The following is a 13858-nucleotide window of genomic DNA, read 5'->3' on the forward strand; positions in this document are numbered from 1 at the left end:
CGCCTGCCTGCCGGCCTCTCCCAGCCTGGCCCCTTCCCGCTGCCGCGGACCCTCAGCTTCCTTGCGGCGCTGAGCGGCCCGCCTCGCTCTCCTGCCTCCGACGCGCAGTTTGGGCTGAGTCCCCGGCCCGGCGCAGGCTTCGCTAGACGAGTTGGTCCACACTGCGCTCTCCAGCCTACTGGGTCTGTGCGCCCTTTTCCTTGCTCCTTCCCTCCAGGCTGTAACCCACATTTGACCCGGCTGGGGACATTTCTGTGCCGGAACTGGGGAGCGTGTTTTGCTTCCCAGCCCACGCTGGGCAGGCAGTGGCCTACTTTGCGTGGAGAGCCCCGTGCGCCTCAGTGACTCGGAGGGAAACTGGCGTGGCCTTCGCTCTGGTTAAACTAGTAACAATCAGGCTCTTTCCAGTGGGCTTTAAAGTGTCCCTCACCTTCATCCCTAACCGGGCCCCCTGTCTAGGTTTTCGCTACAGTGTTGGCTGCTCCTTTGTTCGTGGAGGCGAAGCAAAGAACGCCGGGCTAATGGTTCTCAGCATCCGAGGGGGACAAAGTTGCCGTTGAGAGGCGCAGCCTGCTCGTGGGCTGGTCTGAGCTGTTGGTTGTGTTTTGTTTGGGGATTTGGTCCTCCTGATGAGAGTCATTTCAAACATGCAGAGGATGCTCGATGCACTGAGCTTGAAGCTGGTGACATCAAGTCAACTGGCCGCGTAAACACCTGGGTGGCTCAAGCACAGCTTCAGGTACTGTTAAGCGAGGCACAGGGGCCCCGCTTCGCCCGGAGAGCTGCTGTCTTGCTGCTCTGCGCACACCAGAGAGCCTCCGGCACCGCCTCCACTGCGGCAAAGCGGGCTGTTTGTCTGAGAGCCTCTGGCACTCCCTTGGCCCAGACACTGCACAATGTTAGGGCCAGGGACTGGGTCAAGGAGATTACGCAGACGCTGGGAGCACACGAGTAGAGTGGACCAAGAGAGGTAGGAGCATCATAGGGATTTTTCGAGGTAACCCTTAGTGGGCTTTGGGGAGACTCGTTGCAGGCCAGGCCAGGAGCAGGGAAATGGCAGCAGTGGCCTCCCGGGTGACCGCTCCTCTGTGTTATTTGCTTGCAGATCAACAAAAAACTACAGTGATTGAAAACGGGGAAATCAGGTTCAATGGAAAAGGGAAAAAGATTCGGAAGCCTCGGACCATTTATTCCAGCCTGCAGCTCCAGGCTTTAAACCATCGCTTTCAGCAGACACAGTATCTGGCCCTTCCAGAGAGAGCCGAACTGGCAGCTTCCTTAGGACTGACACAAACACAGGTAATTCCCGACAAGCCCAAGTATCCCTGAAATACTGGTCCCGCTTGCAGATCGAGCAGGGAGCGCATCAGGAGGAATTGTTGGCCTAGTCAACCAAGGATGGAAGGAGGTTAATGACAAATGCCTTTTGCTCCAGTTATGCACTTTCCTGGGACAACACAGTTTGGAATGAATGACCTGGTATTGAATACTGGATTGGATTTGCACATCCTCCCAACCCTCGGCGACCCCACCCCAGCCTAGAATCCTTTTGTGACCAAACTCATAATTCAATTGAGTCTTATTCCAGAGCAGAACAACATGAAAGAGAACAAACATTTAGGAGAAAAAGGTTTACAGACCAGGAGGCAGAATAAGGTTCAACTTTTTTAAGGATCCTTTTGTAGGCCCTGGGAACTAATAAGGTTTTCAACTCATTGACACAGAAAGAAAACTTGTGAAATGAACTAAGAAAAAACAAAGTAGGCATAGGTTCCAATGAGGTTTAGTAAAGGCACCAAAGTGCAATCTATTTATCCTAGGAGTGGCAAGGTGGGTTTTTCTGAAGATTTCCCTAAGCACAGTGGTTAAGTCATCTGGGTGACAGGCTGATGTGGTCTGAGCTGTCTCCCTGGAGCCCAGGACTTGGGTGTAGTGGCAGAGTTGGAGATCAAAAAGAAATGTTACCAAAATTGTAACAGGTGAAGCCACAGTTAAGTACAGTTACTGAAGTTCTCCCATCCTACTAATATGAAAGCCATAAAAGGCATTTCAGATTTCACAAGAAGGAGCTTAGGTGAGTATATTAGGACCCTGGTCAAAAAGCCAGGCTGCAATCACCTGCAGTTTTGTTGATTAATTTACCTAGATGGAGTAGGCCTTATCTGATGTAGGTAATCTTCAGCAAGGGGACCTCAGGTTTTATGAGACTATTGCTGGAGACTGATTGTGTGTTGACTTAAGACAGTTGTTCCTTAAGCTGTTCTTTTTCAATTTAGCCTGTTTCCTTTTTCCATATTGCTATTCATATATTTGGGGTTTGATATGAAAGGATTCCGGCTATTCAGTGGCTTGTATGCCTCTTGAAAAAGTAGATTCCTATGACTAGGGAATTTTAAAGGTAAAGGAAGCTGCACCATAAAATTTCCTTCTTCAAATAAAGTAGATCTGAAATGTTGGCCTAGATATGCTCCCATCCCAGATATCTCAATTCACGTTTAATTTTCAGAAGTCCTTTGACTTTTAGTTACTATACTAACAATCATGTGATGATCATTGACCACAGTTTGACTAGGCAACATACAAAATAGGGAATGAAGGAGCTGCAATCCTTAATCCCTGCAAGATTATGGGGATATATTTATGTCTGGAGAAAAATGCTTCATGTATAATCTATGGCATATGCAATATATGCATAGATATATTGAAGGCATTTAGTTATAAATGTATACGCTTTAATCTTTTCAGTCATTTGCTCCCTGTGCCTGTATAGAGATACCAGCTTTTGGGTATCTCTACGCATGTACAGGAAGCAAACGACTATGTGAAAATAGTCATTTTACATAGACTAAATGTGAAAACACAAGACTTTCAGAGGAGGTACATTCAATTGAATGACTTTGATTTGAAAGGGCTCCTTTTAAAAATCTTTCTTTAGGCTTCGGACCTGGTCATCTCATTCAGTTTTCTCTTATTTATACTGTTGTTTTAAACACCTAGGCTAGCATGCAATTCTAGCATTACAATAACTTTCGGTGTCCAGGCAAGATACCTAGTAGGTTGGAGGAAGTGGGAGTGTAAGAGGCTAGAAAGAGGTGGAAGGAAGGAGGCGGGGACTTGGCTTGTAGGCATTGGCGGTGGTTGTTTTTTGTTTTAAACTTTTCTAATATTGCTTCCAAACCCCCAAGTGATGCTAGAGGCACTGGTTTGATGTTTATGGGCCTAATGATTGCTGCATTTCTTGCAGGTGAAGATATGGTTTCAGAACAAACGCTCTAAGTTTAAGAAACTGCTGAAGCAGGGCAGTAATCCTCATGAGAGCGACCCCCTCCAGGGCTCTGCGGCCCTGTCGCCGCGCTCGCCAGCGCTGCCTCCAGTCTGGGACGTTTCTGCCTCGGCCAAGGGTGTCAGTATGCCCCCCAACAGCTACATGCCTGGCTATTCTCACTGGTACTCCTCTCCACACCAGGACACGATGCAGAGACCACAGATGATGTGAGTTGTCCAAGGGAACACCCTAGGGAAACGTCTGAACAAGGAAAAGAGGATCCGGGACCTGCTTGTATCTGCGAAAAGGAGCCAAAGGAGCAGGCTTAGGAGAGCTCATAAATGTGGCGAGAAGCCGACTAGGCTTCTCTCCCTCTCTCTTTCTCTCCCTCTCCTTTCTTTTCACTGCTTCTTCCTTTCCTCCATTCCTTCTTTCTTTCCTTTTCCTTTCTACCTTTCTTTTCTTTTTCCCTTTCCACTTTTTTTTCTCATTTACCTTCTCTCTTGAGCAATGTCAGTAATTAATCTTGCATCTCAGAGAGAGAGAAAGAGTGTGTGTGAGAGAGAAACTGGTTTCTATGCCAGCACTCCTGAAACCCTTTACCGTAAGGATATTTTCTCTTACCCCTTGGGATCCAGGCTCTGAGCCTCTTCTTCTCTTTGGGAGTATCCATCAAAATGACTTTTTTTTTTAAACAGATTTTCCCCCAACCAGAAGAATCTGCACAAACATGGCAGCGTTTTTACTTGTTTAATGAGTTTAAGACATTACATGATGAAAGAGAAGCATTTTGGACTCCTGCATTTTTATTTACCATTCCCAGACTGACAAGAAAAAGAAAAATCCTCACATAACAGCCCTTCTCTAAAGAAAAAGGAAAAAGTGGCTGTAAGATTAGAACATTGCTACAAAGGGAATGCTGCATGTTTTATCAAAATGCAATGACCAGGAATGATGGCTGATTAAAAAAACAAAACAAAAACCACTCTTTCCCCACTCCACCCCCCAGAACCCTGAACTGGAATCTGGAAAGACGGAGGAAATAATCAAAATTGCCATTCTATTGCTTTGACACCTTTACTAGGTGAATTGGTGGCATTCACAAAGCTAATAGGGACATTTATATCAAGAAACATTTCTGTATATATTGTTGAATTTTAGTTGTACATATACTTTGTATGTTTTTGTCTTCTTTCATATATGGAGTAAAAGCCACAAAACGCTAAGAGTGTCTTGTATATTTCTCTCTGTGTGTGTCTCTGTCCCTCTCTTTCCTCCCTCCTCCCTCACTTCCCTTCCCCCCATTATATTTTCTATCACCCTTAAAAAAATTCCTATTTCCTAATATGGGAAGTTATATATATATATGTGCGTGTGTGTATGTGTGTGTGTGTATGTGTGTGTGTATATATATATATATATATATGAACATCAAGTGCCTGCAAAGATGTCAGTTTGCACTACTAGCCTTTGTCTTAGGTAGTTTAACATTAACCATGGATGTTCTCTCAGCTTTCTTTACATATTATGTTTTTATTGTAATTTCTACACATTTATCTACTTTTAAACATTAGAATTACCTATCCTCAAGTTAACTTCTAGACATCACAGTAGTTTCTAGTGCTGAAACTGAGTATTCTCCTTTCTCTTTTCCCAGCCAAAATAATACAGCCATATTTGTCTTTGGATGCAATTTTTAAAAACATAGAAAAGAAAAAAGTGAGAGTAGAGTGCACAATTATGCCTACTTAATGTTTAAAACCCATTGCCAGCTAGCTAGGTAGGAAAATGCACTATTCTGGATGAAATACATCCTTCCGATCTTGGGGAAAGCACAGAAATAATGAAAATGAAAAGTCCTTCCGTCATACAAGCAGGAAGCCCCATACTGCGAGAATTAATGGCTACAGACCTGGGCATCCTTCAAATTATGAACCTTGAAACCACTGAGCCATTTATCAGAAGTCAATAGAGATACTCAGAGTGCTCCATATAATGACAGCGACATACAGTCGTGCAAAAGGACAGTCACTATAATTAGACACAAAGCAAAGACTACTTACCAATATACCCGTTCCTTTTTTTGTTGAGCAACTTCCACGCTCAGTCAGTCTTCAGAATGGTTTAAAACCGATCAGTCTTGTCATTTTCTAGCATTCGCATTGTTACATTAGGAAAAATGTTTTCTTTTCTTTTTTCCCCCTTCCTACTGTGAAACTTTGGGTTCGTAGCTCCCCAGGATCAATTCTGAACAAAGCCTCCAGCTGCAGTGCCATCCAATTTGAAGCAGACATTGGGGACAATTTAAGGTTTTTATCCACAAGAAGGTTTTTTTCCATTCTCTTAAATGCAGCCATAATTAGAGTAATTTTTCATGTAGCCCGCTGATTACAGCGTTTTTACCGTCAAAGATAATTACCTGTAATTTTCTTCCACTTTTAATACTAAAAAGCCATCTTTATTTAGATTCAGGAACAGGAAAGGCGAAACAAAAGAGGGAAATTATTCTGTTATTCATACACAAATTGCAGAGACGTAGGACCTAAAATTGAAAATTAACCAAAATTATAATGCTGAAAAGAATGGAAGAGGCTGCAGAAGTACAGCTGGTAGTGGGGCTTTGCTGAATTATTCAAATTACGTTAGGGAGAAAGCTACCATACATCGAAACCAACACTAATTTTTCTTTAAAAAAATTTCACCAGATACATGCCAAACCACTGTGAGTGCATAACATTCTGAAACTCGGCAAATGCATGTTGACATATTCAAGGTGTTGTCATGATGCATTTGTATCGATCTGTTTATCTCTTAACAGGAGTTTAATTAAGCAAGAAATTCTGCCAAGTAGTTCCCCCAGACTGCCCTTGGAACTGGGCTTTCTCTGGATCCTCTGAAACTCAAGGGTTAATATGTTCACTCTTTAGAATGTATTGACCCTATGGTAAGCGGATTCCCGAGGGAGGGATTGGTAGGAGGGGCGTGGGCGAAAGGCATCGCCCAGTGGTGGTGCCTACTACGCCTCCCCACGTTCGAACTTCTCCAGAGGTTGCAGAGTTCGAGTTGTGGAGCCTAGTTCTGACCGTATTTCCTATTTAAAAAGAGAGAAAGTGGGGGAGAGAGAGAACAATAGCTGGGGGTGGGGTAGAGGAGGAAGGGAATGAAGGGAACGATTTCTCTTTGGCACCAATAAACATCTCATTATCTTTTGACACAACTTAGTCAAAAGGTTTCTGCCGCCGGAGAAAGGCCTTTTTGCACTGGGATGGAAAGCCAAAGATTTCTCAGGCACTTAACATCTCTAGTTGCTTACAACGTCTACAGGGTCAGGAAACAGCGTCATCTATAGATAGAACAGCACGGCTTCTTGCTGGAGTCTTCCTTGGTGCGTTCCTAAATTTGGGTTTTCGATCTCCCCAGCTTGGTTCTGCGTCTCAGCCAATCATGCCCCTCCAACCCCAAGGTCGCAGCGTTTGTGCTCGGCGGGCAGTAACTCCAAGACCCGCATAGCCTCCTCCCACCCCCACCGCCCCGACACACCAGCTTGAGGCAAAGACCCTGAAAAGCAGCCTCGAAGGGGTTCAGAGGCCGGTTATTTCGGAAACCTTCCCCCAAGGGGAGGAAAGATTTCGAAGGGGCTACACCGTCCAGAGATTCATCAGACTACACCTGCCTTTGCAAATGTCCGCATACCTGTGGTTCTAAAGGAGCCCCATCGCGAGCTCCGTTTGATAATCTTGTCGCCTCAAAATCTAAAATCACGGCCACATGTAAAGCCCTCTCTGGATTCACCTAGGATTAGCTGTGAATAATAATTCTTAAATAGATTTTAGCTTGGAATCTCCAGCCGAGTCTTTCCACACCTTATAGAAACATGGTACTTTTCGCAGGCTCCAGTCACAAGCTGCACCAAATACATCAACAACATAGAAAACAAGAAAGACAAATCGAATACTTAAGGATCCCATTCTCATTCGCATCCTTTCACTCAACAGAACAACAGCCCTTTTTACTGTTAAAGGGGATAAAAGGTCAGCACAGAGAAATCTATAAAGCAAAGTTGTAGCCCATGATAAATTACAACGGCAACATGTATCTTGGAAACGGTGAGAAGAGAAATAAGAACTGTTCCTTGAAGTATGCAAGAAATAAAAACTTACCATTAGTGAATATCTCTTAAGCAATGATCAGGGTCTAGAAATCTATACTGAACCGAAGCACAGGAGAATATTTTTCTGAGTCTCAGGGCAGAAGCTCTTTCTCTATATTCTTGGTTGAGTGAGCACATCCAGGTGTGAAATTGTTTGCACACCCCAGCACCTCTTATATTGCCAGCAAAATTAGCTGTTATTACTGTCACTGTTTAGTGATGGTTAGCGTGGTACAAAAAAAAAAAAAAAAAAAACTGCTGTAATCAAGACCTGGCGCATCTTTGCAAATTACAGATAATTGTAAACGTCCAGATTATGATAATAGCATCCTAATCCAGCCTGCAATATAATTATTACAGAGTGTTACATCTGAAACTGTCCAGTAGGGCTAATTCAGCCATTATTTAGACCCTATTTTTGCACTGCAAATGGGTTGCTGAGTTGAAAATGTACGATTGTAATTTCACAGGGCACTCAATGAGTAATGGTATAGGAAGAGGAAAATACAAAAGTGAAATGTGAACAGTAGCGATCAAATCAAACCCTGAAGGACAAAAGACTGTTTGATTCATATGGAAAAAGAAGAGCAAGAATTAAGAAAATAGCAAATCAGTGGTCTGAAGCATTTCATGTCCAAATCTTCAATAGTGCAGGGCTGATGTGTTTGCAAGGGCAGCTGCATCTGCTGCTTTCTGGAGTCTAAAATAATTTTTCTTTTTCTTTTTTTTTTCCAACCCCCTGTCTTTTATTCCCCCTTCTCTCTCCAGAAACATTTTCCTGTTTTAAAAAGGTGTCCCTCCCCCAAAGCAAAGAACATTTGTCAGTTTCACCATTGTTTCCACAAAATCACCTCAGAGTGTGCCTGTCACTTGTTTATGAACATTTTCTTAAATGAAATTGCTGTCTCTCTTGTTATCCAAGTAAAATGCCCTTGGGCACTTGTGTTTCTGCCCTCTGTCTTCATTCTCTTTCAGCGTGAACTAAGTCATAGAATCCTAGATGATATTAGCAGAAAACATATTAAATGCTGCTAATTAAATATAGCCAGCTGGGAAGCTGTCTTCTCCAGTAGGCTTGGCTGGCTATTGGTTTTAATCCTATCATTAACTTTTATTAATTAACACCCCTCCACCATATAAACCAGTCCAGCTGCTTCCTTTGCTACCTGTCACCAATGTGCTAAAATGAGCAAGGTCAATCTTATTAAAATATAGGAGGACCAAAGAAGGAGGGAGTTAGAGCAAGAGAGGGAGAGAGAGGCTGGAGAGAGGCTGGGGGACTATGCTGGTCCCAGAGTCAAAGAGCTCTAGGGGTTCAAGCTGTTGCTTCCCGGAGGATGAACCCTGCCCTAGTGGAGGGTTCTGGAGTCTAGTTCTGGTTCCTGGTGGGGACCTCCTAGTCAAAGATACCTAAAGCCCGTTTATCCCCAGGAGCTCAATTTTCCCACCATGAATACAGAGAATTTCCTAGGCATCTTTTCTAGCCTCCAGGCCAATGTGCGTCGACTCTCCCTCCTCCCACCACTTCACAGACCCAGGAGCTGCCCAACCAGGGCCACCCTGCAGGGTGGCAAGCAGGCTTCCTAGCTCTTGTGAATTTAAGGGCAATAATGAAATGTCCCCTGTTTAGTGACCCCTGTTTATAGATGAAAGTTGAGTCCATATCCTGCTCTTCCTCCGCCCCTCTTCCCTGACCTTGCAAATGGCAAGTGGCAGAAATAGTCCTGGATGACAATAAGCTTCCATTGGCAGGTTTCTGTCTTCTCGGTTAGCGAGAGAGAGAGAGAGAAAAGCTTTTAAAATATATCATAGCTTGGAAACTGTTTACTGCCCTTTACCCTCACGCACTTCTTAAAAAAAAAAAAAAAATACGCTACACTGCATGGTGAAGATTCCACAGAGAATCCTTACCGAAACTAGGAGAGAGGGAGGGTATGTGTGTAGAATGATGTTATGAAGCCATTTTTTTTCCTTCCTGTGGTGAAAGGTCGTAATGTGTGGTATTTCACGGTTTTATATAAATCTTGGTTTAGGATGTGGAACAGACTCAATAATACATGTGCTTTTGGCAAAGAGACTCCTTCGGATCCCATAAATCAGAAGTAAATAAGAAGTCCAAGTGAACAAAAGAGCAGGAATATTTAATTGATGCAAAACAGGACTCTCATCTGCTTTAAAGAGAGGTTCATGTAAATTCCCTTAGTTCCTATCTTCACGGTAAGAGCCCGACATATAAAACAGGTTATTACATTACAGCCGGCAGCCTTGGGTGATTGAAAGGAAAGGCTCCCCACCCCCAACACACACACACACACACACACACACACGCGCGCGCGCGCGCAATAGATACAATGTATACTTTCTGCCCTGAGGAATCGAAAGCCTGTCAGATGCAACAGAAAACGCCGAGGGTGGGGGGAAAGAGACAGGGCTGCGTAGAAAATATATAACCAATCCCACATGCGCCACCGCTATTTGGGCTATTTTTAAGGCCCAGAGTTCGCTGCGACTGGGCTGAGGTTGAAAAAAACCAAGCACTGTGTGCAAAGACCGCGGGCAACCTGGGAACGCAAGCCGAGGCCGAGAGCAAGCTGCAGCGCCCCCTCCCCAAGCTCCGGAGCGGCGGGAGCCTCTACTGGCTACTGTGGGAGGGGGTGCTTAAGGGTGGAGGAGCTGGGTGACCGCAGGCGGATCCGCCGGCGTGGCGAGCTTCCCAGAGGTGCCCGAGGGCGTCTGCCCTCTGGGTGTGCCTCCAGGGAGGGCTAGAGAGCTCTAGGTTGGCAAGATCCCAGTGACCAGTGGGAGGCGCGCGATCCAAGGGGTTGCAGGGATGGGGCGGAAAGGAGGGGTGGTTGGGTAGCCTAAAGGTCCCTCTCCCAGAATACAAGGAAGCGCTAAGAAGGAGGATGTGGGGCCAGAGTTCTTGCAGGCATCCCGGGCTCTTCGGGCTGGAGAGCTCAGGAGACTGAGCGGTGTCAAGGCTGGAGTGAGCTATAGGGCGCGCTGGGAGGAGGTGAGCGCAGCCTGGCTTTGGCGCGCTGTGGGTGACTCCCTGGACTGCGCGGCCAGGACGCCGCGAGCGGTGGGGCGTCCGGTGGGATCAAAGGAACCAGAGGAGGCCAGCCGACGCGTCTGGGATTGTGGGATAAGGGGCGGGAGAGACGAGATTGACATGGGCGGGGAGATCCTGGCCTGGCCTGTGTCACCGGAGGGGGTTGTGTGCGTTTGTGTCTTTGTGCGGATCAACGCGCACCGGCCTGAGGCCGAACCCTGGGTGGATCCGAGTGTGAGTGGACAGGCTCCCGGGTGGGTGCTCCGACGGGAGGGAGAGAGAGCAAGTGAGATCAAGGGCAGCGAGGTCTGCGGGTTTCTGTGTGTGTGTGTCTCAGGCCCTGTGGCTCAGCACTGGAGCCGCCTGGCACCCACAGGAATGCGGCTTCTCTCGGATCCCCAGGCCGCCCCTTGTCCCACAAGGAGGTGGCCGCCAGGAAAAAGGGGGGAAAAAGGGCAGCAATCCGCCTAGCCCAACCCGAGTCTCAAACAAAGGCCAACTTATCTGATCTCTTACAGGAGGGCTCAGGAGGCGGTCTGGGCACCGAGGAATCGCGCTGGCCCTGACCGCATGCCCCAGCCTTTCTGGGGTTTGTGAGGAGCTCTGAAGATGAGGGTGAGGTGTTGGAAGTAAGGGGTGGGGAGTGTGAAGACGCCCACTGAAAAAAGCATTAATCTTGGAAAAGACTTGATTTCGTTTTGGGAGCACTAGACTGAGAGCTAGGCAAGTGGAAACCGGAAGGGGCAGGCAGAGGGGTCACCCAGTGCGATGTCAAGAGTGGGGCCGGCCGGTCCGGGAATATGCTGGGGAGTGGAGCACGTTTATATTCGACGTAGGAAAAACAATGGAGAGGAAGAGAAGGTGGAAGGGAGGACAAGGGAGAGAAACATCACATAGATATTTTTAGACTTTGCTGAAGATCTGTTATTTTTACATCCTTGGGCGCAGGACTGCAGGGAGTTAAATTCCCCTGAGAGAATCCCCATGGTGCCAGGGAAAGCCCGCTGCAGACTGGTTTACCAGAATATTTTTGTCCACAGCTCCCAGACCAAGCTAAAAAATAAAAACCGCACGAGAGAAGAGGCCTTTGCGAGTGGAAGAAGTGAGGTTAGCACAAGGGATGGAATCTTGAAACCAAGTCTGTGTCTGCGCGGCGTTGGGCTGGGCCACCTAGCAATGAGGCTTTAGTGATCTTAACTACAAGCAGCCTCAAAGCTAGGGTGGAGGAGTGGTCATTTAAAAAGAGCTTCCCTCTGTCTCTAGAAGAATCAAACCCTCCCTTCCCTCAGCTCGGCCGCGCCCGGTGAATGAGGATGAGGAAGGGATCCCCCTTCTTTTCCACCAGTAATGGGGCTGGGGAGATGATAGGGACAGCTGGAAAACTATCTGCCCTCTTTGTGTGCATAAAGGAAAACCGTATGTTCCAAGCACATTCTTGCTACTCTTAGGCAGCCAGTAGGTGACAAATATTGGAGGTGTGCAGTGGGTGCGCCCCCACCCCCAACCTTCCCAAACACGCACCCCTTGGCAGGGAGAGGCGTCCGCGCAGGGGAAAGCCCGGCGCTGGCACACCGCGAGCGCGGGTTTCTCCCAGTCGGAGTCGCCAGAAATAAAGCGCTAGCTCTCGGTGTAATGGAAACTCCCGAAATCCTTGCAAGCAAAGAAAGAAAAGTAGGAAGTGGATATCTTCATCTCTTCCCCAATCCCCCTATTCTCTGTGAGCGCAGAAAACAAAATGGGACACCCTTTGGCTTTCCCCACCTCACCTCCCCCCCCTCCCCCCGCACCCCGCCGCAAACCTTCCTATTGCCACGTCTTCCCCGCACCCAATGCTCCTTCCGAGAAAGTACGGCTGGAGCGGATTGGGGAGACGGAAATATTGAGTCGCGGTCGCTCTGGAGTTGGGGGTGCGGGAGGAGGAGGGGTCCACAGGCCAGGCTGCCGGGCGTAGTGCTACCTCGGAGCCAGGCTGCGGGGTATGTCTGAAGAGTGGCCAAAATATTGATTCCTCCAAGAAGCAAGCTGTTCCACACTGGCGGGCCTGGTAACTCTTCTAGAAAAAAAATAAAGGAGAAGAGAAAGAAAAAAATAAAGGAGATGGAAGGGAGGTAGGGAGAGAAGAGGAGGAGGAGGCAGGCAGAGAGAGAGAAACATGCAGGTAAGGTAAATTCCCCTCAGGGCACATAGCGTGCCTTTTCAGGTCTAGTCTCCCAACCCTGGAAGAGCCTTCTCAGAAATCCTCAGCGACAGGATATAATTTTTATACTCTAATCTACCCCCACTTTAAGAAGGTTCTTTTGTCACATTTATTGCTGCTGACTTCCTAGCTGTAAAATATTTCACATGCATCTTGTAATTTCCAACACAACATTTTCCTTCGTATCCTAAGGAGAGTCAGGCCCACTGAAGGACAGTCAGACAGAAAGAGACCTACAATTCAGGCCTGGATCTTTAGGCGCAGTGCGTAGTTCTGGTCATACTGTTGATATTTACATGCAGGAGTGCAAGAAGAAGGAAGGGAACAGGGCACAGCTGCAGCAACTCCTTTCTCTCTGTCCCAAAGAAGGCTTCCCAAAGGAGAAATCCTCGTAAACAGATTCCATTTTGCATCATTTAGAGCCTGTTTTGCCACTGTTTTATGTAAAAGCAAAGCAGAAGAAGCTCCTTCCTGAAAAAAGGAAGGAGGGAAGGGAAATATTAAGAATATTATCTCACACAAAATGAAATCAACACAGTGTCACAATGCTTTCCATTCCTTCCTTTCCCCAACCCTGAAGTTCCCTCTTCACCGTATCTACAATGTTTTCATCTCTCAAAAAGAGCTGATACATTTATAATCATACTCCAAAGAGTCCAAGGTTTTATCATTTGCCATGCTCCAAACATTTTAGATTTTTTAAAAATGTAAAAGGTGTGAGGGAGGATTTTTCTTTTCGTTTTCTCATCTCTGGAAACTCCCTTTGAAGGGTAATTTGTCTAATTGCTCTGGCACTACACAGAGGCTGATGATGGGTGGGGGCGCTTCTCCAACGTAATTGCTTTGAGCTTAGAATTCAGAGGGGTTATTGAGGGACTTCTGTTGCCTTCTAACTCACATACAGGGTGAGAGGGATGTATTTTTATTTCAGCATAACCTTCTACCTGAAACAATTTGGAGTTAATTTTATCTAAAGGTTTTTTGTGTGTGTGTGGCTAAGCAAAAACACACACACACATACACACAAAGTATAGCATTGAACATATACACATATACAGTCTGCATGCATGCAGCCCCGACTTTTCTTTTTTGCCTTGTTGGATCTCTGCAGAGCTTGTCCTTCTTTAGTTGCCTTCAATAAAACTTCACTAGCCAGTTATCAGAGGGGTAGAATCAAGTATTTTTCAGAAACAA

The 13858-nt window shown here is 46.3% G+C and overlaps 2 protein-coding genes across 2 annotated transcripts in view; one reads left to right on the forward strand and one right to left on the reverse strand.

Moving 5' to 3' along the window:
- Positions 1 to 4489, forward strand: part of DLX6 (distal-less homeobox 6) — a 5501-nt gene extending 1012 nt beyond the window's left edge. The window contains exons 2-3 of the mRNA XM_050782991.1: positions 1106 to 1299; positions 3245 to 4489. Of these exons, the coding sequence (XP_050638948.1) occupies positions 1106 to 1299; positions 3245 to 3496 (446 nt within the window). The 3' untranslated portion in view covers positions 3497 to 4489. The remainder of the gene's footprint in view (positions 1 to 1105; positions 1300 to 3244) is intronic.
- The window catches only part of SEM1 (SEM1 26S proteasome subunit), a 1048205-nt gene that overhangs the window by 354817 nt on the left and 679530 nt on the right, over positions 1 to 13858 (reverse strand). The gene's annotated exons all lie outside the window — the stretch shown is intronic.

The sequence above is a fragment of the Macaca thibetana genome, chromosome 3 (genome assembly GCF_024542745.1).
Source record: "Macaca thibetana thibetana isolate TM-01 chromosome 3, ASM2454274v1, whole genome shotgun sequence".
NCBI classification, from domain to species: domain Eukaryota; kingdom Metazoa; phylum Chordata; class Mammalia; order Primates; family Cercopithecidae; genus Macaca; species Macaca thibetana.